The 26,363-nt window shown below is 46.2% G+C and overlaps 1 protein-coding gene across 5 annotated transcripts in view; it reads right to left on the bottom strand.

Annotated features, from left to right (window-relative positions):
- Nucleotides 1-12,841: 12,841 nt before the first annotated feature.
- Nucleotides 12,842-26,363, bottom strand: part of DGUOK (deoxyguanosine kinase) — a 29,421-nt gene continuing 15,899 nt past the window's right edge. For 2 of the 5 annotated variants that reach the window (XM_030310876.1, XM_030310880.1), the window contains 5 exons: nt 23,136-23,323; nt 19,545-19,692; nt 14,217-14,332; nt 13,510-13,609; nt 12,842-13,070 (listed from right to left, as the gene is read on the bottom strand). In XM_030310876.1, coding sequence (XP_030166736.1) covers nt 13,044-13,070; nt 13,510-13,609; nt 14,217-14,332; nt 19,545-19,692; nt 23,136-23,323 — 579 coding nt within the window. In that variant the 3' untranslated portion in view covers nt 12,842-13,043. Of the gene's footprint in view, nt 13,071-13,509; nt 14,333-19,544; nt 19,693-23,135; nt 23,324-26,363 lie in introns of those variants that run through there. The other 3 variants (XM_030310879.1, XM_030310877.1, XM_030310878.1) reach the window with 3 other exon arrangements.

Below are 26,363 nucleotides of genomic sequence, written 5' to 3'. Positions count from 1 at the left end.
CCACACCCGGGTGAGGTCTAATGTTTGGCCAGGCTGGGACCCACTGCTTGCACAAGCCATCACACGTTTCTGCAGGAGTTTAGGCCTCTGTGTCTGATGGAGGAGGAACTGCAAGACCTGGTCTCAAGCCCCATCAGTGGCCCGCTGTAGCTGTATGCTTTTGGCAAGCCATTTAACCCAACCTTAGTTTGTCTGTCCATACAATGGGAATTTTTAATGCCTACCACAAGAGTCGGGGCATGGTCTCGAGGGAGAGGGTAAATGAGAAAGGTCTGTATAAAATAGAAAACATATAGAATGAGCTCTTTGTGAGAACCTGTAAACTCAAATGATAACACTTATCTTTGATCAATGAAATATCCTTGGCAACAGGGGAACCCGTGTAAATAAGCGGGTTTGTTTCTAAGCTCTGTCAGTCTTGTAATTTGCCTTGATTTGGAGATTCCGCAGGCAGGTGCTGTCAGATGTGGATGCCCGGGACAGTCTTAGCCTAAGGGCTCATGGCCAGTAGACAGCAACCAATAGATCTGAGTTGGTTCAGACTGTTTGGTCATCTTGCTTTGAGAGGTGGCTGGCTTCCAGAAGTCAAAACCTTGTTCTCATGAAAATGTGCCTTTGCATTTTAAATAAATGCCGCTTCCCAATACATGTTTCTTATTTAACCGTCTCCTTGGGAGGTTGCGTGGCCATTGCTTAAAATGTCTTGGGAATTCCTCTTTTGAGATTGCCTTTGTCTAAGCTACATTTTTTTTCTGGGTAGTTTCAATCAGTGAATTCATTCTCTATCCTTTGGAGAGGAGCTTAATTTTAGAAAGCAGTCAAAAATATCTTTCAGAACCAAACCTGATGATTAAGATGGCATTCAAACCTAGAGAAGACATTTCTTTAAGTGAAGAGGTCACTCTTAAAGTACACGTGTGCCTATTTGCTACCCAGTGTATTCCCAGCACCCTGCCCAGTGCCTGGGACCCAGATGTTCAACATATTGCTGTTGAACGGTAAACAGAGAGCCTGGCTCTCTACGGGGACCCATAAACTGGCTCCAAAGGTAAGTGTGAAGGCTTTGAACCAAGGCAACCTATATGGGATTAATAACATTCTAGCTTGTATGCTGATTGGAAATTAGTCCCTTTCTTTGGTAAGTATGCTATGTATATACCTTATGCATTTGACTAGAGAGAAAGTGTTGCAGTTTCTTCCCCTTACTGGGGCTAATACTGGATTTCCTTTCCTAAAGCAACACTAATCAACGACACTGGGCAAATTCAAGCATTTTTGGAATTATTTTTCATGCCAGCCCAATCCACAAAACAACCAAGCATGGTATTTGTTAGTTACCAAGGACAATGCCTGAAACAAAATTCACGTTGTCACACGAGGATTTCAAGACACTGACATTAATCCAGACTTGCACATTAGCGAAGGTCCACACGTCCGGCCTTAATGAATTTGAGGAGTGTGGAGTTAGGCAACTCATAGCCCAGAAAGAGAGCATCGTCTGAGAGTTTGAACTCCTGGGCTGTCCCAGCTCCGCAGCTAACTAGCTGAGCAGCCTGGGGAGAACATTTCACACTTCCCCCACTTGGTCTTTATGTCCTTATCTTTGCAGTGATCTTGCACTCTTAAAGTCACCTTATCTATGCAGTTATCTCCACTCTTAAAAGTCGCCAAAGCTAAACTGAGAACCCTGAAGGCTGACAAGGGGTAAGAGGACAGGTGGAGAGCAGCAGCCACCCCTGTGGTAGGTGATGGACAAGAAAGCAAGGTCCTGCTCAGCTAATGGGGAGACTTTTACAGTAGCCGAGCCAATCTCAGCTAAGCCAGAGTCCCTGCTCTGAAGGAGAAAGAAAGCCAAAGCCAAAGCTCAACTGCTTCTGGCAATGGAACCGTTTCCAGGAAGGGAACACACAGGTCATCTGAGGTCAAGTTCAGGGCACACAGCCAGCCGCCAGGCGGGAAGGAAGCTGCAGTGAATGCCTGCTTGCCTGCTCTCCAAGTCTTTCACCTTCTGAACACAAGTGCTGTACCAGCCCCTTTGCAGGTCTCCCAGGGGACCGCAGAGGCTCCTTCCAGACCCAGGCCTTCTGGCTCCGGCCTCACAGACACAGCCTACGCAGAGGTGCTGAGAGGAAGCAGGTAGGAGACAGCGCGAGCAGTGGAGGCTCGCTGGCCTGTCTTGTCATTGTCCTGCAGAGAAGAGGGGCCCAAGTGCTCCGTTTAAAGCATTTGAGCATTCCTCATCCACTGTTGCCCTCCCCACCCCCAGAACACACAGGACACGCTCTCAGCTCTCTGCCTTGGTCCATGGTGTTAACTCCACTGTCTTCCAGCTTCTGCTCTACAAATCCTGCTTTCGTGTAGTGCCCAGCTCATAGGCCATGTGACCCATGCAGTTCCCTTTGCTGGAAGTGGCACCTGTTGTAGACTGTCTTGCGTCACACTTGAAAGGAAGCGTCGTCTCTCCCCGTTTGGGACCACACTGTACCCACTCTTCACCATCACATTATGCCTATTCCTTCCTTTGCCCATGCTGCTTACCTGCCTGCCATCATGTTCCTCACCTCACCACCCAGGGCTCAGCTCAGCTAGACTCTCTGAAGGACTTTCCACCCACAAAGACCTAGCAGCCCCACTTACTGAGTGGCCGCTCTGTGCCCAGACGTTTGTCTACAGTATTTCTAATCCTGAAACACCCCTGCAAAGTAGGCGCAAAGATACTTACACTTTCAGACTTCAGGAAAACAGAGGCTTAGAGAGGTGCAGGAACTTGCCCAAGATGCACGGCTGGTTAGTGGCCGAGCCAGGATTGGAGCCCAGGTATAATGCCTACACCTAAACCCCCCATCTCTTCCGTGCTACTTTTTCATTCATAAGACAAATATTTTGAACTTGAGGCTATACGAACCTTGAAGATCACCTTTCTTGTTTTCAGAGCAAGGAACCCAAGGAGTAGAGAGGCCGGACGACTTGCCCACCCCATTTCCTCATTCCTTGCATGTGCTGGCACTGGGGACCCAGGAACCATCTATCCGCTGCAGGGGGCCACCAGTGCCAGGTAACATTCTCTGAGGCTTCCAATTGCAAGCCTCCTGACACACACCTGCCTTGCAAGCAGGGCCCCGAAGGAGGCAAGAGAGAATGTTCCAGCAAGCTTAGAGCCACGGGATTATTAGTTCAGCTGTATACAATGATAAAACCCCAAACAGCAGTGACTTAGGTTTATACCTTTCTCATGTAGAAGTCTGAGGAGGGCAGTATGGGGCTAATGCTGCTGATTAACCCACCCAGGGCCTGAGGCCTCTTTTGTCTTCCACAGGTCCCTCCTAATGAGGCCCTGCATGGTCCCCAGTGTCCCCAGGATCACCTGGCACAGGGGAGTCTGAGAGCAAGCTCAGAGGGCTCACTGCCTGTCTTCTACTTGTACCCTTCACACCGGAGAGGCAGCTCTGAGTCTGGCTGGGGCAAGCATGCTGCAGGCAGCATTAAGGGGTAAGAGTGTGGGGGACATTTCATTGCTTAGTCCAAGGGGCCCTTCTCAAGCTCAGCCTACTTCTTGTCTTCTCCCCTTCTTCCTTCTTTCCATCTGTCTAATGTTTATCGAGCTGTGCATTCCTGTGTGCCAGGCACTGGAGGTACAAAGAGGGATAGGCGCATTCTGTGCTTGAACAAAGAGATGAGGAAATAGACCATTTTAATGCTATGTGGCAAGGGCAACCATAAGATACATGCAAAGTTAATGAGCTTTGTGCTCAACAGGAGCACAAAGGCCGGACCCCTGACCTTCCCCCTCCCAGCCAGGTAGGAGGTCAGCAAGGGCTTCCTGAAGAAGGTGCTTGCTGATGAGACAGACCTGAGAAATATTAGGGGGCAGTAGCTAGCCCCAGATGATTGCCTGGATGTTGGGGATGAGTGAGAGGGAGGAGTCAGACGCTCCCAGTTTTCTAGCTGCAGTGGCCGGAGGAGTGATGGTGCCACCGTGGGTACAGAGCACACAGACCTTCTCCCATGACAGTGCTCTCTTGCCTTGGGGAACACCCCCAGCTTCAGGTGGCTGTCACCTCCCCGGTACGACCCTTTTCCATTGCTAAAGACATGTACATGGGCCCTTTTTATTGTAAAGGTTTTAGGTCAAGTGCCCTCGGGAGATGAAGTCCCCTCGACCCTGGTCTAGTGAGTCAGATGCAGGAGCACAGTCTGTACCAGGCAGCCTCCAGGCCAAACCAAGCTGATTTCCCAAGTGTCACCTGAGCCTGCTGTGCCTCATGGAATCTTTGGCTCTAAAAAACCACCTGTAGTGAACATCTGCCACTTTGTGGAGAACCAGTGAGTGGATCCCCTTCCTGTGTTTGGGGACTTTCCCACTGTGGTTGGAGGTAGAGATGGCCTCACACAGTGAAGATGAAAAGTCAGATACTATCTGACTCCCTTGCAGCTACCTGGCATGTCAAGGACACGTGGCCGAGACTACAACTAAGATATACCTCCCAGAGTCACAGGGCTGTGAGGATCTTTGTGTGGCAGAGGCGGTTACAGGGGGATCACTTTCTCCTAACAGCCATGGTGCACACTCTGGGACCTTGCAAATGACAGGCCTGAAGCTTGAGCTTCAGTAGGTTCACACTAGCTTGCTTCTGTTTGCAGTTAAGGACCGCGACAATTCCTTGGCAGGTGATCAGTCCAGCAGGGTACATGGCTAGGGCAAACGCAGGGGAGAGGGGAGCACAGACTTTGTCTGGAGGACAGTGAGTAAAACCATTCAGCCAAACAGAGGATTCTTTCACAGGGTGAAAGAAGGGGAAGATAAGGTTGGAGAACCCCCAAAACCCAGTCAAGTAGCCTGGTCATCACCTTGTAAGAGGCACCAACATTTTTGAAATGAACTTTTATTTTGGAACAATTATTTATTATTTATTTATTTTTAAAAGTTTATTTACTTTTGAGAGAGAGAGGGAGAGTGTGAGCAGGGGAAGGGCAGAGAGAGAGGGAGACGGAGAATCCAAGCAGGCTCCACAAGGATCCAGTGCAGAGCCTCCACTGGATCCAAGAGGATCCGGTGCAGAGCCTGATGCAGGGCTTGAACCCACGAACCATGAGATCATGACCTCAAAAGTGACCAAAGTCGGACGTTTAACCGACTGAGCCACAGGCGCCCCTTGGAATAATTATTAAGTAAGCTAAACGCCCAATGTGGCGCTTGAACTCATAACCCAGAGATCAAGAGTCATGCTGTACTGACAGCCAGTCATGTGCCCCAACTTTAGAGTAAATATATATATACACACACACACACACACACACACACACACACACACTTATTTATTTATTTATTTTTATTTATTTATTTTTAAGTAAGCTTCACGCCCAGTGTGGGGCTGGAACTCACCACCCCAGGATCGAGAGCCACAGGCTCTACTGATTGAGCCAGCCAGGGGCCCAGGAATAATTTTAGATTTACAGGAAAGTTGCAAAGATAGTACAGAAAGTTTCCTATCTCCCCTGATGCTAATAACATCTTGCATTGTATGCTACATTTGTCAAAACTAAGAAGCTGATACTGGTATATTATTATTTACTAAACTCCAGGCTTGATTTGGATTCCACGGCTTTTTCCGCTAATGTCCTTCTTCTATCCCAGGATCCAATCCAGGATACACTTTGCATTTAGATGCCAATCTTTTTACAGGAGAATATTAAATATGATTAAAGCTGTTTTAGGAGAATCGTCTGATGGAACACCCAGGTTGGAACAGGATGTAGGGTAGAAAGGCATTTGTAAAGGCATTCCAGAACCTTCACCAAATTTCCAAATGCATCTCAGTGCCTGGTGCCTGAAGGGGCTCACCACCTTGAAGGTGCAGTTGCCAGGAAGAGGAGATCTGGGCCACTGGAAGCACGTCTGCCTGCTCAGGACCCACGGGGCCAAAGACATATTTAGGATGCACCTGGGGGCCTCCACCCAGCAGTGTTAGCAAGCTAGCAGTTCTTCCTGCCTGGGCAACAAAAGTGGACTGGTACATCTGAAAAGGCAGCCAAGGAAATGCATGCAAGTCTCGTCTTGTCTCCCTTAACCAGCAGTCTGTTGTGAAAACAGAATAGACTCCGGAGTCAGGAAGGACCTGGGTTTGAGTCCTGGCTTCACCACTTACAGCGGGACTCTGGGTGAGTTCCTGAACTTCCCTGAGCTTCAGTTTCCTTACTGGTAAAAACTGGGATCTTAAGCCTCCCTCATAAGATTAATGAGAGGATGATACAACATTTAAGAAGGGTTCACTAGGGCATCTGGCACACAGTAGGCATTCAGCAATCATCAGCTCCCTTGACAACTTGAGGATGGGATCTGGGCTCAGAATTTTTTTTGCATATCCTTGTAGTGCTTAGCACACAGAAGGCACTTCATAATTTGGTGACCATACTATGGAGCTCACAAATCCAATGGCCCCAGAAAGGGCACAACATGTCTCCACTTACATCATTCACTTATTTAGTGAGTCTATATCAGGCAAGTCTGTATCACCAAATAGCAGTAAACAGAGAAATGCCAGGCACTGTGCTAAGTGACCAAGACATGGTCTGTGTCAAAAATGGCAAAGCCCATTGGTCTCCAGACAACTTTCATTCAGGTCTGGCACACGGTTGGACATAGTTGAATCAGCAGTGTGTCCAAGAGCACAAATACCGGTTCCTTCTGGGTGGTGCGAGGGAAGAGCCTCACAGAGACAGGAGTAGACTTGGGACTGGCAGAATCAGTATCCCTTTTGGTAAAAAAGAGCAGAAGACGAGAGAGAAGCATTGCGTTATGTGGGAAACACAAGATGTCGTCTGGACCCACAGGTAGTCCTGTGGGGTTTACTGTATGAGTGGTGGGAGGTAAAGTTACAAAAACATGGCAGCTCTAATACTTCCACACAGGAAGGGCTGCGGGGGGGGGGGGGCCGTCTGGTGGCAGGGGCTGGCAGAAGACCTGACTTGAAGCTATGCTTTTACACAGCAGCTACAGGTTTTCTGTATGGTAGTCTCCCCCTTATCTGAGAGGGACACGTTCCGAGATGCCCAGGGGAAGCCTGAAACCACAGATAGTACTAAACCCTAAACATACTCTATTTATTCCTACACATATACATACCTGTGATAAAGCTCGATTTATAAAGTAGCACAGTAAGACATCGACAATAATAATTAACAAATTAGAACAATTAGAACAACATACTGTAATAGGAGTTTTGTGAATGCCCCTTCTCTCTCAAAATATCTTATTGTGCCGTACTCTACGCTTCTTCTTGTGATGCTGTGAGATGATAGAATGCCCACGTGATGAGACGAAGTGAGGTGAATGACAGGCATTATGACACAGCAATAGGCTACTACGGACTTCCCCTCAAGACGTCAGAAGGAGGGTCATCTGCTTCCAGAACAATGGCTGACTGCTGGTAACCGAGCTGCGGGAAGTGAAACTGCAGATAAGGGCCGGGAATAAGGTGAGGTGGCCTGGGGAACAGATGGTCGCTGGTAGTAGCAATGGGCGGGCAGGGTAAGGAGTGAGCATCGTAGCCACTCCTGACATGGCCATGCGAGGAAGGGAGCCATGTGACTGCTAGGAAAAAGGAGGCGGGTGAATGCATTTGGGGGAGTCAACTGCAATGCCCACTACACCTTCAACTAGAGAGCAGACAATGAGGTGCAGGAAGACTTGAGAGATTTCAGAGATTGAGAGATTTCAGAATTTGGTGAGAAAGGGGTTGGAAGAGAGCTGGAGGGCAAGGATGACTCCAAGGCTTCTAATGTGGTCAACCTCGTGAAGAAACAGGCTTTGTTGTCCTGGGGGAGGGGGAAGGGGCAGGGTGGGGTGAGAACTCTGTTTTGCACACACTGAGCAGAAGGGAGATCCAGGTAATGACACCCAGAAGTCCACACGGATCTAGCTTTAAACGTCACCCTCCAGTCTGGGGTTTGCTTCAAAACAATCTGAGTGGTGGGTTGGCTACAGGTGACACAAAACTGGCCCTGAATAAATAACTGAAGTGGGTGAGAAAGTAAAAATTAGCTCAGACTAAGAAAACAAAAGCCGTGCTACCATCTCAGGCGGGGAAGACGGCACAGGTAAGGCCAGCTACAAAGCTGCCATGAAACACTACTCCTCCCAAGGGCACGCTGCTGCTAAAGTGTCATAACCACCCCCTTCTTTGCGTGGCTACTGCTTTCTGAGTCACTGAGCTCACCTTGTTCTCTGAAATGATGGACCGTCAGAAAGTTTGCCGTTTGAAATTTTATCAGTAAAAATGAAACACCCTCCTGTTGCTGGGAGGATCTAAGTCACTTTGACACAGAGAAACGGTCTTGATTTGCAATTCAGGTTTGGAGCTTCAGATAAGGGGCTTCTGAACACAACATTCACTTTGTACTTTTGAAGGAAACGAACCTGGGTCTGCAGTGCAGTTCAGACCAGGCGTTGATTCCCGTATACGGAGATCTGCTTTTCTCTGAGTCTATCAAAGCACTGCTTCATTTACATTTTTACCTAAACTCTATCCTTCCCCCAGATCCTTTAATTCTCTCTTTTCCCGTTTGGTAAGACACCCATAGTTACTCTGGTGAGGTCCCTTTCATCACAATGAATTAAAAAATCTTGTTTTGTCAAACTACAGGCTCGTTTCTGGTGATCTGAGGCTGATTGGGTCTGCGTAATGGGGATACAGTTCTTTGCACTATTCCCTCTGCTATTGCAAATGATTCACATTTTTCCACATTTCCAAGTTCTTGAGAAGTACTCACCCCATGATAACAGTAGGAGCTATGATGGTGTTTGAGATCTCCACAAGGGTGAGTTAACAGCCCTCCAAAGACATCCACACCCTAATCCCCGGCACCTGTAAATATGTTACCTTAATAGCAAAAGGGACCTGGCAGATGTAGTTAAGGCTAAAGATCTTGAGATGGGGAGAGTACTCTGCCTTAAAGCAGAGAAACTTTCCTGGCTGTGGTCAGAGAGAGATGTGACCACGGGAGAAGGGTCAGAGACGTAGTTGCTGGCCTTGAAGATGGAAGAAGGGGACACAAGCCAGGGAATATGGGAAGCCTCTAGAAGACAGAAAAGGTAAGGAAACAGATTGTCCTCCAGAGAATCCACGTCAGAGTTCTGACCTACAGAACTAGAAGATAAACTTGTGCTACTTTAAGCCAAATTTGTGTAACTTGATATGGCAGCAAAAAAAAAAAGGAATACAAGATCACTCAGCACAGTGGGTAAAGACAGAAATGAACCAAGGGTGCCTTGGGGACGCCAACACTTGAGAGGAGAGGAGGAAATGAGGAGTCAGCTAAGGACACAGAAAGGGAGGGACCAAATAGCGGAACACAGAAGAGACCAAGGAGAAAGTTCCAAGGAGAAAGTGGTCCAGATTTAAACTGCCCACTCCTTAAAAGTGAAGGCTGAAGGGTAAGCAGTCTTTCAGTTTTAAAGCACATGTTCTTCCCTTGCTTCAACGTCCTGTGATTCTAGCATTTTCATAAAATAAACAGCCTTTCCCCTGAAACCACCACCTTCTCCTTTCACGCTAAAAGCCGGAGAGTTTGAGAACTTCCACAATCTCAATTCACATTACAAACCCATCAAGGTAATATTCTGGTTTGGGAAGAGCAGGTTTTACCACATCACAAGTGACGATGAACTCTATTTTTATGTGCTAATCTAAGTTATTTGACGTTGGAGCACAGCCTAAATGGGAGTGGGACAGTCACCGGCCTGGTGTGACTGTGCTGTGCTGGGTCTCCGTGTTTAAACACTCCTCCCAGACCTGTCCCTCCTCGAATGCTAAGGTCCTCATTAAAACAGTCTCTCTAGACCATCTCACTACCAATTTGGAAAATGGCAAATTATTTTACCCAGGTAGACTGTCCACGGTGCTATCTTACAGAATATTCACATTCTTTTTTTTTAAGCTTATTTATTTTGAAAGGGGGGAGGGGCAGACAGGGAGGGAGAGAGACCATCCCAAGCAGGCTCCGTGCTGTTAGCACACAGAGCCCAATGCAGGGCTTGATCCCATGAACCGTGTTAATATGACCAGAGCCAGAATCGAGTCGGGACACTTAACTGAGTCACCCAGGCACCCCCGGAACATTCACATTCTGAAGGGCAAAGTTTATGCAGGGAAAGAAATGCTGAATTTCTAGATTTTCAGGCTTTTTCTAAGTGAAGAAGGTGAAGGATAGGAGTGTATTCCTAAATTCCAAACCCACTAGCCTTATGTCGTTTTGAGAAGCTGGGCCTAATGCCTCATTCTCACACAAAGACATTGGCACATGACTTTTTCTCTGCCTGAATACCCTGCCCCATTAATTCTTCAAAATTCAGAACAGTTGCCACTTTCTTAGGGGGGGCTGTCCCAGCTTATGTTGGCTCCTTCTGTCATGGGCCCCCACGGAACACCCGTATGTTTCCTTTTGAACTGCTCACCACATAAGCAATTACTTGTCTGCTCTTTCACCCTCACCATCCGATGGCGAATTCTGCAAGGTAAGGACAGCCTGCCTCCGCTGTGCTGTTATCTCCTTGGTCTCTAGCATACAGGAGATACTCACAAATATTTGATGACTGATTAAACGAATGAAGGGTGGGGTCCCAGTGCTCTTATTCTGGCTTTACATTAGTGGTTCCTGAAAATGTAAATGGGAATTAAACATTTGGGCCCCTCAAAGCTAAAGAACCAAAAGCACTGAGTTTCTAAAACGTACCTACCATTCAATGTTCATCCCTGGTCTTGTCCAAAGCCTGAAGCGGCAAACAAACACAAGAACAAGTGGGTCGACAACACTAACAAGAGAATTCAGTGGGAAAAGACAATCATCTTTTCAACAAATGGTGGGACAATTGGATATGCGCATACAAAAGAACGAAGTCAATCCTTACACCACACACACAAATTAACTCAAAATGAACCACAGACCTAATGGAAGAGCCAAAACTATACAACTCCTGGAAGAAACCTTAGGAGCAAACGTTTGTCACCTTGGGTTGTTCAAAACTTTCTTAGACATGACACCAAAAGCCCAAGTGGCAAACTAGACTTGGTCGAAATTCAAAACTTTTGTGCTTCAAAGCACACTATCAAAATACACCCGAGGGAATGGTAGAAAATATTTATAAATCATGTCTCTGGTAAAAACTTGTACCCAGAATATCCAAAGTCTCTTACAACTCAATAATAAAAAGCCAAATAACTGAAGAAAGCACAAAGGATTTGGGTATTTTTCCAAGGAAGAAATACAAATAACAAATAGTAACATGAAAAGACGCTCAACATCATTAGCCATCAGGGAATGTAAATCAAAACCAGGATAGGATACTAGGACGGCTATAATCGAAATGACAGCAAGTTTTGGCAAGGACCGGGAAAGACTGGGGCCCTCATTTATCGCTGCAGAGAATGTAAAATGGTGCAGCCACTTTGGAAGAGTTTAACAGTTCCTCCAGAGTTACCATTTGACCTGGTAATTCCACTCCTAGATGTATATCCAAGAAAATTTAAAATCCAAAAATCTGTATATGAATTTTCATAGCATTATTCGTAACAGCCCCAAAATGGAATCCACATGTCTATCAATAGATGAATGGATAAACAAAATGTAGTATATCCATACAATGAAATATTTCGTCACAAAAAAGAACGATGTACTGATGCATGTTACAACATGGCTGAACGTGGAGAACCTTGAAAGAAACCAGTCACAAGAGGCTACATATTATGTGATTCCACTTACATGAAATCTCCAGAAGAGTCATATCTAGAGACAGAAAGTAGACTGGTGACTTCCTAGAGCTGCACTGGGGTGGAAGAAGTAAGGGTGATGGGGAACAGGGAGTGACTGCTAGTTGGTTGGCATTTTTTCTCGGGGTGCTGAAGACATTCTGGAATTGACTATGGTGATGGTTGCTCAACCCTATCGACCATACTAAAAACCACTGAATTGTGCACTTTAATTAGGTGAATTGTACGGTACGTGAATTGTATCTCAATAAAACTGTTAAAAATTTAAGTATGATAAAGAAATGCTGTGCTTCCATTTCACGACAGCACACATTTGTCAGAAGCCAATCTCATGCTCGTTTCCCCAACCATAAAGAGAAACACAGGTTTCTGTCTCCTGGGACGCTGACTTCTGAGCTTATTCGTTTTCCTGTGTGCCTGCACGACTGTTAAGGGCTCAGTGCAGGGATTCATGGAGCTGCAGGCTTCTTGCAATGGAGCATTTCGATTCTACGGAGCCATGCATTTTTCCCTTGACAATAAATTGTCCTTGGAGCTTGAAGTGCAGCACAAAAAATTCTTTTTCCAGCACAGTCACTCCATTAAGATCACCTGAAACTCACTGGGTATATTTAGGGCAGGCCAGAGTGCCAGGATGACTGAATCCTAAATGCAAGATGCTGGGACTTTTGGGCTCATGATTTGTTTTCTCCCTCCATCTTCCTTTGGCCCAGGTTCTTCAGCTCTAGCACAAAGGTCAGAGCACCCCACACCCCCAAGCAAAAGTGCTGGATGGGAAGAGACAGGAGCATCCTGGAGTTCGGGTTCCATTCCCTAGTGCTGGGGGCCTGCACTGAGTGTCCACACTCTCCCGAACCTCTGTACTTCCCTCCTTCGTGCCCAGGGCAGGGCTTGGATGGGAGTCCTGGGAACAATCCCAGCCCAGGCGCATCAGAGGGAACAAGTGAGCACACAGGGAAGTCTAGGTGGTGAAGGATTGAAGAGAAAAGCTATGGCTGTTCTCAGGTGAAAATGGCTCATCTAGAGGGAGATTCAGAGCAGGCACCAAGAAATATGCACAGGGATAAACCAACAACTGGATTAACAGAATAAGCAAAACTTCCACTTTATTTTAGAAGCCTTTGAGACATAGAAGACAGTAACTGCAAAGTCGAAGGCTAACCCAAACCATGCACCTGAGTGTCAGAGCACTCTAGGGGCAAAAGGCGATGGAAAGGTGCATGACTTGGGATTTTTCCAGCTTTAGAAACTCAGAGAGCCAGAACATCCCGGGACTGGTTACAGATTATTTACAAAGGTGTTTACCTGTGCGAAAGAGAAAAACCAAAAGTTATATTTCACATTTTTAGCACTCTACAACAGTCCACCCACACTGCATATGTAGCCGAGCCCACGAGGTTTTGTGAGGAAGGGAAAATAGGCATGGGGGAGAAATGGGACCTGCTCAGGGTCATACAGTATCAAGTGGCAGAGCTGGGAATAGAATCCATAAATTGTATTTCCCCAGTTCTAAAATACCTTTGAGGAGGAAGTTAGCTGGGAAGTCAATTATTTAACAATTATTAGCCCAAAATACTTTAGAGAATAGGGATTATATTTGTGACATGTACAAGGTCCCACGGGCTTTGGAGTGTGAAATGCAATTTGAAGCACAAAGCATAAGACCATCATTCTGAAGTCTGAAGCAAAGACAAAAGCGCAATAAAGGAAAATCACGAGATGCAGGAGTTAAGATCCTCCCCACCTTTTTCAAGAGTTCTTCTTGTTTGGTTTCTTCTTCAGAAAAATCATCATTGACATCCAATACCAGCACTGGAATGTTCAGCAGAGCCTCAAAGTGGAGCCTTGTAAGAAGCATGAACGTTTTAGGGGACAGAAAAAAGAAAGCTGAGCCAACCTTCACATACTCACCAAGTCTTAGTAATCCATAGAAGAGATCTAAAGTCACATGGCTTCTCAATGAAATGGCATGTAAATAGCAATTTGAAAACGAGTTTAATAAAGTTGGCCAGAAAGAAGAAGGCTGAAATTTCTCTTTAGTCTTGAAATGGATACGGAAGGTCAGAGCCCTACACATTTCCAGTGGACAGCATGCCGAGCCCGAAGGAAGGAAAGGCCAAAACTAGGACTGTCAACTTAGTAAGAAGGACAATTTCTCCAGAAATTTTCAGACCTTCACCCTGAGCTAACTATATCACTATCCTCAATCACAATGTTCAATCTAGGGTAATGTTAAAAAACAAAAAAGGTGAGAAACAGAATCTAATAAAAAGTCTCTTAGCATATAGATTACATCTAACATTTAAGTTTCTGAGTTGGATAATGCTTGGCATTTCCAACCACTCGGTACATTCTCAACCTTCTTATGGGGCTGCATGCTGAACTCATGTTTGGGCAACTGGCTTCTAGGGAGACAGGTGTCTGTGTGGTGCTGCCCTCTTCTCTGCTTACCTGGTTGTCTTGTGAACAAGCCAGGCTTCGTGTTGACTGTGAAGCTGCTCGAGATATGCCAGCTCAATTCCTTTCTCCTCTTCCCTGGCCCTGTGGTGTAGTCTCTTCCAGCAAACCTAAAAGACAATCCCCAGGCCCTGCTGAGCTCATGTGCTATCCTGGCTGTGACAATGCAGTCCTCAGGGGCTCTCTGACTCAACTCATGATATCTATCCTGAGAACGGTAAGCCATGACTTTGCTTCTACTGTCTGGTTTTCTTATTCAATCACAGGGTAATGGAAAACTTCATCAACCCTTTTTTTTCTTCTTCCCAATCCCATCCAGGAAGTCCCTAAATTCTCTTTAATCTCTCTCACCTCTGTCCTAGTCAGGTCCTTATCACCTCTCACTCAGATGGTGGCAAGAGCCTTCTGGCTCTCTGCGTTCTGGAGGCGGTGAAGTGCATGGGAACAGCACAGGCCTTAAAGTCAGAAAACCCACAATGCGATTCCTGTCTTCGCCTTGTACTAGTGGTGCAAGCCCTGTGGGCTTCCCTCTCCTCCCCTCCACTCACCCCATGGGGAGTTGGTGAGGACTCACCAAGGTAAGCCATGTCAAGTTCCTGGCCAAAGCTGCTCTCTCCTCCCAGTGAGACCCCTCCACCCACCCTTCCTGAGTGCTGCAGGAGAGTGGCGGTGCGCTCCTTGCTGCGAACACTTCCCAGGCTCGGTACTACCTACAGCCACAGAGCCCCAGGTTCAAGGAAGCATGAGGAGCATATTTACAAAATGGAAAATCTGAAACACGACTTTCATATCCTTTCACTCACTGAGTCTGCAGCAGAATGCAAACTCTGCCCAGGTCAAAGATAAAACAAAGAAGTAAAAAAAAAGTGAGGCTTAAGACTAACTCTCCTTCCCTCCCCCTTTCCAGAGAGTGCATGATTCCACTCTGCCTTCACCTGGTAGAAAAGTCTGAAGCACACTGGCTCAGAGAATGTCTTCTTCTCCTTTACCTGTCGCACAAGGCCATCCCAGATGCTGGCCGTCCCCCCTACCTCTCCACCTTCATCCTTAGCACCTCCCTGGACTCAGTACCAGTAGCCAGATCGGACCCGCAGGACAGGCCGAGCTCTTTACCACCTTGAGACTTTTGCTCCAAATCTTTGTTTTGCCTGATTGCTTTCCTTCCTCTTTCCACATGGCAAACATTTCATCATTCAATGTCACCTGTCCTGGGAAGAACAGGTGGAGTAGCCCACTGATCTAGGGCTACCCTCTTTCAAACACTTAAAAAACTTTATCCCAAATGTAAACTTTAGCTGCAAATGAAGCACACAATACTCCCAAAGACGCACAGAGTCCTTGCTGTTTCCCTTTCACTCAGCCCTTCCTCTAAGGGGACGAAATCATGTAAACAAATTTCATTTATGAGCTTATGTCCAACTTTTCAAACTGATTAACAGAGACAGATCTGACACGTTAATACTTCTAGCACCCATTCCTTCTCGCCAATCTTTTCCCCTAATCAACTATCATCCCAAACTTAGATGAAGTCCTTGTCCTTGGGATTTTATAATTTACTTAGACAATAGGTAAACCAACATGCAAAACAGTGAATCAAGTGCTAAACTGTGAGCTTTGAATCTTTCTTCAGTGTAGCAGTTCAGATCAGGGAGGGAGCAGCTGTGCCCCAGAGTCAGAGAGGTGTTCCCTGGAGGAGGCAGGGCCCCCCCCCCCCCCCCCCCGCTTTACTTCTAGTACCAGCTCCTGAGCACCACTCGGAGAGCCGGCGCTGTGCCAGGCCCTGGGGAAACACAGGCCGCCGGTGGCATTTCAGCTGTCTCAGGAGACAGAGGGAGGCGTGTACAGGGAGCTCTGAGAGCACAGAGGCTGGGAGCCAGAGTCTGTCTTGTTCAGGGCCGAGCGCCGGGCTGGCACAGCCAGTGGTCAGTGAAAACTCTGTTGCCTGCCGCCGTTCGCTGAGTCCATTTCTGCCCTCGTCTCCCTGGCTCTGTTAACCTTTTTCTTCTGCTTTCATCTTCTGCATTTCTACTTTCTTTCACCATGAACCTGCTTTCTTCTTCCTCTTTCTGCCTATACACCCCACCCTTACTGCTGATGGCTTCAAGACATTTCCCCTTGTTCTCCTCCCTTCCCCATCACACAGCTTTACACCCCCAACTTCTAGCTGCCCAGTTCTCGATACCACAGCAACCAATGTTAATTTTGTATACTTTCAGAAATATTTTATGCATATACACATTCTTACCACCACTTTTTTTTTTTTTTTAACGTTTTTATTTATTTTTGAGACAGAGAGAGACAGAGCATGAACGGGGGAGGGGCAGAGAGAGGGGGAGACACAGAATCGGAAGCAGGCTCCAGGCTCTGAGCCATCAGCCCAGAGCCCGACGCGGGGCTCGAACTCACGGACCGCGAGATCGTGACCTGAGCTGAAGTCGGACGCTCAACCGACTGAGCCACCCAGGCGCCCCTATTACCACCACTTTTTAAAACAACACCATACTTGTAAAAGGTGTCCCACTACATCCCCTGTGCTGGCTTTTCTTCACTTAACAATTAGTATTTTCCCATCTTTTTTATGGCTTTAGAGTTTTCCAATGTATGGATAGAGCACAATACATTCAACTGATCCCTACTGATGACCACTTGGGTTGTTTCCAATAATCTGTTATTTACAAACACTGCTGTCTTGCACATGAGCCATTGTGCCCATTTGGGAGCATATTTATGGTATAAATTCCAAGGAGCGTGATTAACAGGTAAACTCCTACTCCAAACATTTGGCAAAATTCTTATTTTACTGGTACGGCTACATCAATTTTTTTTAAGTAGGCTTCACACCCAGCACGGAGCCCAATGTAGGACTTGAACCCATGACAGTAGGATCAAGAACTGAGCTGAGACCAAGAATCAGACGCTTAACTGACTGAGCCGCCAAAATGCCCCTCAACAAATTCTTTTCTTCAAAAGTCATATGCAAACAGTTCTTTAGACCTGTGTCTTGGTATCAGTCCTCACAAAAGGACACACCTGAATGTAAGAAGGGCGGTGTAGCTGCATACAGCAAGCGGGGACCTTCTTGCTGATCTGCCCCCTTGACCAACCACCGCAGGAAGAGAGGTTGCTTGGACACTGAACTGTGACCGCTAGTGGTTCTGGCCACTCTACTTCCCAAGCCCAAGCCTGGGTGCCACGGGCACCAGGCATTTCTGGCATACTAGCTCCATGCTGCTGACAGTCCCCGGCAGGGCTGCACTCTCTTCCTGATTCCATGGGGCTGGGTGGGACACTGAGGAACAGACATTTCTCTTTTGACTGTTTTTTAGGTTGGCTTGCTTGTGTTTTAGAATTTAAGGAAGAGCAGGTAGAAAGGAGCAAAATGCCTACTGAGGTCCATCTCACATGCTCTAAACTCAGTATTTCTTTCCCAGGGCTTTGTACTACAGTATTGGGCACTCGCATGGCTTTTCACATGCAGACGTGTTCACGTCTGTTCTCTTCCCTCGAATATGGTCTCCTCTGAATCTCACAGGAGGGGGTCAGGGGTGACTTTGGAGAAGGATATCAGCATTCCTGGGTCTCTGGCTCTAAAACCATCAAAAGACCATCAAAATCCACAACCAGTCTTAAAGCTTTTCTGCTTTTTCTACCATTAAGTTGCAAGAAACCTTCAAAGCCCCTCATTTTTTTTCAACAACCCCCCTCATTCCACCCCTGCTGAAGGAGCTCAGTTAGTCTCTCCACAAAGGTGTGTCAGTCATACCACCACCACTGCGGCCACCATCATCACCACCACCACCGTCACCATCACTTCTCAGTCATTCCAAAGGGCACAAGCAAGTGAGGAAGACTCTTGCTGGCCTTTTCTCCAGCTCCTGCAAGCCTGTGTGATGGGCTCTCCCACCTATCTTCTGACTACTCAGTCTGCTCTCGGGCCTGACCCTGTCCACAAGGCTCAGTCCCATCTCTAAAAAGCATGGCCTCTAAAAAAAAAAAATAAAAAAAATAAAAAGCATGGCCTCTAATCAGAAAGGAGCTTTCCTCCTAAGATTATGCAGTATATCTGGTATTTGACTATACACTACATATGTCTCAAAAGCCGAGAGCAACACACCTCTCAAAAAATACCTCCAGGGGCGCCTGGGTGGCGCAGTCGGTTGAGCGCCCGACTTCAGCCGGGTCACGATCTCGCGGTCCGTGAGTTCGAGCCCCGCGTCAGGCTCTGGGCTGATGGCTCGGAGCCTGGAGCCTGTTTCCGATTCTGTGTCTCCCTCTCTCTCTGCCCCTCCCCCGTTCATGCTCTGTCTCTCTCTGTCCCAAAAATAAATAAACGTTGAAAAAAAAAAAATTAAAAAAAAAAAAAAATACCTCCAGCCTTGACTCAGAATCCCACTCCAGAAGAGCCCTTGGAGACCACTAGTCTCAGCCACTGGATCTAAAAGACAAGGACCCCTCCAGGGGAAAGGTGTCCAGGGTCACTGCCAGTCAAAGACTCTCCTTCCTTCTGGTGCTCCTTCTATGATATCACCCTATTGCATACTAGGCTGGCTCCAGGGTCCAAGTCAGAGAGTCATAAAATGTAACTTCTGTAGTCCATCCTCAAGGTTCAAAAGGCAGCTATAGGGGCTCCTGGGTGGCTCAGTCGGTTGGGCGACCGACTTCGGCTCAGGTCATGATCTCGCAGTTTGTGAGTTCGAGCCCCGTGTCGGGCTCTGTGCTGACAGCTCAGAACCTGAAGCCTGCTTCAGATTCTGTGTCTCCCCGCCCTTCTCTAACCCTCCCCTGCTCACGCTCTGTGTCTATCTCTCAATAATAAATAAACATTTAAAAAAATTTAAAAACAAAACAACAACAACAACAACAACAACAAAAAGGCAGCTATAAATTACAGTAGTATCAGGGTGAGGTGAGGAAACTCTCCACTGCATCCCAGCATCCTATTCAGGAAACCATCAAGACCACCCCAGACTCTGATGGATGACCCAGTTGGAGAGAAGGGAAAGTTGAGGCAACGGAGTACAGGTGACCTGGTCAGAGGAGCCAATCTGCAAACCCTGGGTGATAAAGACAATTCCCAATTTTCTCTGTGTTGTTACTACATTGAGAGAGTCCCTTTCAGTCATTTGCTTTAGCCCTCTACTGCAGAAGCCTGTGGGAAATAGGGTACTCGATGCCAGAATGGGAGGGTGTTTACCCTCTACCCACCATGCTCCAGATAATAACCACAATCTAATTTCTCCAACCAGAAAATCAGGGGTTGGAGAATGTCACCTCTCAGGTTTCATATGGCTGGGAAGCTTAAGGCTTGAAGTTCTGCATTACCTGGGGAGTAGCCTGGAGGTAGATGAAGCCATGTAATTTGACCCGGCTGGCAAACTCCTGCAGGAGAAAAGAATGCCAGTCCTGATAGATATGCCATTCGATGTCACTGAGGGAACCATTTTCAAAAAGATTCTTTGCAAAGATATACCTGGTTGGAAATGTAAGTGGGATTGGGGGAGGGGAGAAGAATGGGAAAGGGAATAAAAGGCAAAAGGGAGAGAAGGAGAAAAATCAATAACCAACTTGTTCCACGTCTGTTCAAACCACTTAACCTATTTCTAGCTCCTCATCAATCTTTAAGAAATCTGAATTCTTAACCTAGATCTCCTTCCTTGTCCAATGGCAAGATGGGAAATAGCATCCAGACTTTAGAAGCCAAAATCACAGCTCTCCAACAGGACTGATCCACTGGGAGAAAAGGGGCACTGGAAAAGAATATCATTGGTTGCTAGCAATTTTCCCTGCTGGAAGCCAGTCAGAACATACAGCATATGGTGCATGAAAACTTAAACTTTTGAGATTTCTCTATTATTACTGTAGCAAGCCTTCAAACAAAAAACCAACCTAGGGCTTGTGAGGGCTTCTGAGCCTCCAAGGCTGCTGAGCCATCCTCTCATACAGCTAACAAGCGGAGAAGGAAACGTACTGAAGTGGGGTCACCCATGCAGCAGGAAATGCATTTCTCGCTTACTACAGTATTACCAAGAGAGCAGACCTTCCCCCAAGCACACATGAGCTCTTCTTTACTCGTTTCCTCTGTTGCTGAGCTTCTAATCCAGGTACAAGAAAGCTAAATCTAAAAATCAAGCTAGCTTGAGCCTTGCTTACTTCCACAACAAAAGGAGCATCTGGTAAATAGGAGATCAGAGCTAACAAGAAACCCACTGCTTCGGAAGGGTCAATTCTGCTTTCAAACGTCAGGCATCTTGATACAAAACACAATTTACATCCTAAACAGTGAACACCAGTTTCTAAGGCAACGCTTAGCAACTGGCCACTTCTGGGAAAATGAAATTCAGAATTCTTGCGTACGAATGGCCCAGGGAAGTATACACCACAAGGCCGCAAGTGTTGCGATTAAAAGAATGGGCTGCAGTGTCACATTCCTGAGTGTGAGCCTGGCCCCCAAATTCATAAGCTGCGTTACCATGGGCAAGCCATCAAACTCCCTGAGCCCATTTCTTCCTCTATACAAAGAGGTAACAGTAGAACCCAACTCGGAATTGTTGTGTTGACTGTTTGTAGGACAAGGTGCTTGCTGGAGTCACTGGTGCATAGTATTCAAGACATCATAGTTGTTACTATACCTACTTCTTTGCTAGGCTGTAAAGAAATTAATCTGGGAGCTCCAGAAGTCAACTCTCCCAGTCTGGAATGGTCTAGCCGAAGGCAACAAAAAGATGACTTCTGTAACTCAATTTCTGAAAAATATTTTCAGCTTCGTCACAATTTAGAAACTAAAATCTTATAAAGAGAAAAAACATATCTGTTATAAGCCTTACCAGGGATCCTCATCTTTCTTGAGGATGAGCACTTCTTTCTCCCAGCTGGTGTTGATGGGGAGAGAGGGAGAAGGTTGGGCTAAGGGAGGGAACTACTGCATGTAGGTGCCGCAAAGAACAAGCGTAAGGACCCAGGCATCAGGGCCCCTGTTCTAAAAACACATGCTTTTGTTTCTTTTAACTCAAACCAAAAAGATTTAGGTTTCTTCCTCCCAGTCGTCCCCTCTCCCAAACAATTTGTGTTCCTCCTTTGAGACACACATCACACACGTGTGCACGTGTGCAGTCTCAGAGTCCCGTTAGAGTAGGATTACCCTGAAGGAAGGGACTGGGTCTCCTTTGCTCACTGCTGAGTCCCAGGATCCAGCCTGGTGTCTGAACATACAGGGATTTAATAAATCTGTGCTTGAGCAAATGAATGAATGAATGTTTTCAAAATGTTTATTTGAGAGAGAGAAAGAGCATGCACGTGAGCAGGGGAAGGGCAGAGAGAGAGGGAGAGAGAGAAAAATCCCAAGCAGGCTCTGCGTTGCCAGCATAGAGCCCTGATGTGGTGGGACTTGAACCCATGAACTGTGAGATCAAGACCTGAGCCGAAACCAAGAGTGGGATGCCCAACCTACTGAGCTGCCTCAAGTGAACGAGTTCTTTAAATAGGGGAAAGGGTCTGGGGGTGCCTGGGTGGCTCAGTCGGTTGAGTGTCCGTTTGACTCTTGATTTAAGCTCAGGTCATAATCCCAGGGTTGTGGGATCAAGCCCCGTGTCAGGCTTCACACTGATCGTGGAGCCTGCTTAAGATTCTCCCTCTCTCTCCCTCTACTCCTATCCCCTGCTAGCACACGCTCTCTAAAATAGAAAATTAAAAAAGGGGAAAAGGCCTAAGTTACCATTAGGATTAAATGAATTATCTTTTCTATCTCAAAAATGCCCCCCTCTGAAGAAAACATCTAGAATGTATAGCTGTCTATAGCAAAATCAGTTCTCATCTCTTCCTTTACAAGTAAATGTTAAGATCTTACACCTTCTAAACCAAGTATTCTTTTTTCTGAGGGGGTCTCTCATATGCCTACTTCACTAAAGGGCTGGAAATAAAAAAAAAACCCATGGTGAATATGTTTCCAAGCAACCAGGGTTGTTGTATGTAAGTCATCTTCCCAGTCCAAGAGGCATGGCTTAGGAAAGGGGAGAGAAAAATATGCAGCAGTATACCCAACAAATGAAAAGAACCAAAATCTACAGCCCAACTACCTATAATTCACATATTTAGCTTTTATAAAGGGTAGGCTCTCTCTCTCTTTTTAATTTTAATATTTTTGAGAGAGAGAAAGCACAAACGGGGGAGGGCAGAGAGAGAGGGAGACACAGAATCCAAAGCAAGCTCCAGGCTCTGAGCTGTCAGTATAGAGCCCAACGTGGGGCTCAAACCCATGAACCGTGAGATCTTGACCTGAGTCAAAGTTGGACACTCAACTGACTGAACCACCCAGGTGCCCCTTAGTAGGCTCTCTTTTGGGGTAGAGAAGGAATATGTAGCCCGTATCTTGCACTGTTTTGCATATCTTGCATGACATATCTTGCAGTGTTTCGAGATATTAAAAATTACATGACATTTACAAGTGTACCCGTAGTTTTTTCCTACATGAGGCTTTATGGAACACCAAGAAGTAGAATTGGTTTGTCTAATCTGGAAGTAAATGGGTAACTATTTCTTACATCTTCAGAAGTAAATGGGCAATGAAAATGTAGCATTTTTCAGGGCTCCTGGGTGGCTCAGTCACTTATGTGTCCGACTCTTGATTTCAGCTCAGGTCACGATCTCACCATTGTGAGACTGAGCCCCGCGTCGGGCTCCGCACTGGGCATGGAGCCTGCTTGGGATTCTCTTTCTCTCTCTCTCTCTCTCTCCCCCCCCCAACTGCTTGTGTTCTCTCTCCCAAAATAAATAAATAAACTTAAAAAATTTAAAAAGAAAAAAGCAGCATTTTTCCAAGTATACTTTTCAAAACCACAGCGGAGCAGGGTCTGAGCAAGAGAAAACATGCAGTGCTGAGCACGGGGCCTGTGCCCAGTGGAGGGCTCGGGGTCTTACCTGTCACTGTACACGGACCTCTCAAAGATCTGTACCGCCTTCTTGGACTGTAATTGTTTCTCAGGAAAGGGCTCCAGCTGTACTTTTAGGCGGCTCATAAAAGAACATGTCTGGAATGTGTAGGACCATCGTGCTGGTTCCTGGTACATCATATCCAGCAAGTTTCCAAGATTTTGAGCAGTGTAGGCCTAAAGGGAAATTACAAAAGAGGAGAATTTCCTAGAAGGTACATTTACTTCATGGTGTTTGCTCCCCACACCCATGGTTTAATATCAGTGAGGGAAACAATTACAGAAGTTTCCTTCTAAAAAAATGGAATCATATCCCCCAGTTTATTCAAAGCCACATAATCAAGGAAGAGATTTTCCTACCTGATTAGGAGAGAATTTGAGAGGGAGAGGACATGCCACCTTCAGCATACCAGAGAAGAGCAGAAGAAGAACCACATGCAGAATGAGCACATTCACTGACTGGTTTGTGGAGTCTGTCTGACGAAGAGTTCTCCAACAACTACTTGGAATCAAATCTTTCCATTGTAACACTATGTTGCCTCTCTTCTGAGCTTCCATCCCTGGCTATTTCTTTCTACAACTCCAACCCAGACAAGGAAGCAGCGGATTATTCAAAAATCCAACTAACCAACCAAAGAGAATTCTCTCTCTCTTTCCCTCTCAATGAAGGGATTAAAACAGCCAAGCAAAACCTTCCTCCTCCATTCTAGAGACTTTATGAAACATATTTAAAGACTCACCTACTCGGCACGTGCAGGTGGGAACATGGGTCAGATACTCGAGAGCCCTGATTCTTTCCTGGGCTCTGCCACTGACTCAGCACAAAGCCCTTTGGCTCTGTATTCATTCAACCGCCATTACCTGAGGGCCTGCATGGATGAGGCGCTACATGGGTTCGATGCTGTAAGGGGTTCGGAAAACAAAACTAAGATTTATTTTCAGTGTTCACTATGTTGTTATCTCATTTAATCTTCAAAACAGCTTCATGAAGACGGAACTATTGTTATGCTCATTTTCCTGAAAGGCAAGTCCACTCAGAAAGGTTAATTAAGTAACTTACTTGTCCAAGGTCTCAAGGTGAGTAAGTGCAGAACAGGGACTCAAACCTGGCTTCCTCTCACTTCATTCTAATGTTTCTCTATATAAAGATAAGCTTGGAGGTCAATGATACATGGAATTTCCACAGATGGAAATGGGGATTAAGAGAGCATTTCGGGGGGTGCCTGGGTGGCTCAGTCGGTTGGGCGACCGACTTCAGCTCAGGTCATGATCTCGTGGTTTGTGTGTTCAAGCCCCGCATCAGGCTCTGTGCTGACAGCTCAGCGTCTGGAGCCTGCTTCGGATTCTGTGCTTCCCTCTCTCTCTGCCCCTCCCATGCTCATGCTCTGTCTCTCTCTGTCTCTCAATAATAAATAAACATTAAAAAAAATTGAAAAGCATTTGGGTGGAGAGAAAGATATAGGAGGTGTAAAAGGTTAGACAACCATAAGTGGTCCAGTTTGGCTAAGGATCAACCCTAGATTACACAGAAGGCTCCCAGCTCTCTGAAAGGCTTCACTGGGAGCAATGCAGGTAAAGCAGAATGGATCACAACATGTTTTCCCTCCTTTCAATCCTCCAATCCGCAAACACACAGCAGCCTCACAAACGGCTCCTGGTTATGAGCTGGAAGTAGAAGCAGGGGGATGAATTAGAATCCACTTGAGTCTCTGATGGTGTCACTAGAAACTGTAGGGAGCCCTTGGGGTGTGGCACAGTTACCAGACTGCACAGAAGACCACTGAGTGGAGCGAGCTGCTGTGAGTACAGATGTACTAGGTGGACCAGGTGGGAGCTATTCCACCGGCAGGCTTTGGGCTACCAAAGGGAGGCCATTCCAAAACAAAAAACTGTACAGGGTCTACACGATTTCTGAAAGAACCCACCTCAGCTACAGAACAAATGCAGACATCCCTTCAAACATAGAAACAAAGAGAGGGAAATAACTGGATATAGAAATATTCAGCAATTCAAAAGGAGAAAGCCAATGTGTGTGCTCAGGACAAGCAGCCCCTTAGGAGACAGAGCTGTTGCCAGAAAAATCTCAATGAGAGTTAAGGGACTGCCACATTGATAAGAACAGGCTGTCATTAAAAAAAAAAAAAAAAGGAACAATAAGAAAAGAACATTCTTAGAGGAGAAAAACGAAATTGCCGTAACAAAGCACTCAATGAAGATGGTAACTAGCACACTGTATGCTGCAGTAAACCTAATTAGTGAATCGGCTCAAGAAATTGTCCTTAAACTAAGAGAAAAAAAAAAAAAAAACCAACCAGAAAAGGATGACAGAAATGAAGACACGCAGGGTAGAAGGAAGAGATCCAGTGTGCACTGTCGTATCGTGGCAGGGCTTTTTTTGGCCTCTCCTTGTCTTTCCTCTGGAAAGATAGATCAGGATGTAATGTCACCTGTGTCCCACCTTACAGTAATTAATATGATTTTGTATCAAACAACTTTCCAAACAAGAGCTAAAATGATCCACAACTCCATAGTACCTGTAGCTCAGACAAAGCTATCTAGGGAGATGATTTTCCTTCTTATGAGACAAGAGTCCACCACAGGGAGGGGAAAAGCCACCCCCAACAAAGAGATGAGCAGAGGAAGACCCCTACTCATAAGGTGTGCGTCTCCCTCTCATCAGATTTCATCATCACTGAGAATCGCTATCTAATAGAAACATGTAGGATCCCTAGGTATTTGAGAACAGTTTAAAACCATGGAACAACTAGGAGTTATAGTAAGAAGGAACTAATCGGATAGAAAAGCTAAAACTAAAAAATTAAAGAAAAGCTCTGGGACGTGAGACTTTCCACCAGAGAAATTCACTGAGTACCGTAAGAGATTTCATATATATTTCCATATATAGCTTTCATAAGCATAAACACACACACACACACACGAACCCATAGCTGGACCTATCCTGCCAAAATGTTGACGATTCATAAAACTAAAACAAAAACCTAACAAGGGGGAATCACACAAATTACTTATTTAAAAAAAAAGGGAGGGGGGGGATCAGGGACACCTGGGTGGTTCAGTCAGTTAAGCATCCAGCTCTGGCTCAGGTCATGATCTTGTGGTTGGTAAGTTCGAGCCCCGCATCAGGCTCTGTGCTCACAGCTCAGACAGAGCCTGAAGCCTGCTTTGGGTCTGTGTCTCCCCCTTTCTCTACCCCTCC

The sequence above is a fragment of the Lynx canadensis genome, chromosome A3 (assembly GCF_007474595.2).
Source record: "Lynx canadensis isolate LIC74 chromosome A3, mLynCan4.pri.v2, whole genome shotgun sequence".
Classification (NCBI taxonomy): Eukaryota; Metazoa; Chordata; class Mammalia; order Carnivora; family Felidae; genus Lynx; species Lynx canadensis.
Note: the sequence above shows the minus strand (reverse complement) of the source record. Positions and strands in the feature narration are given on the sequence as shown.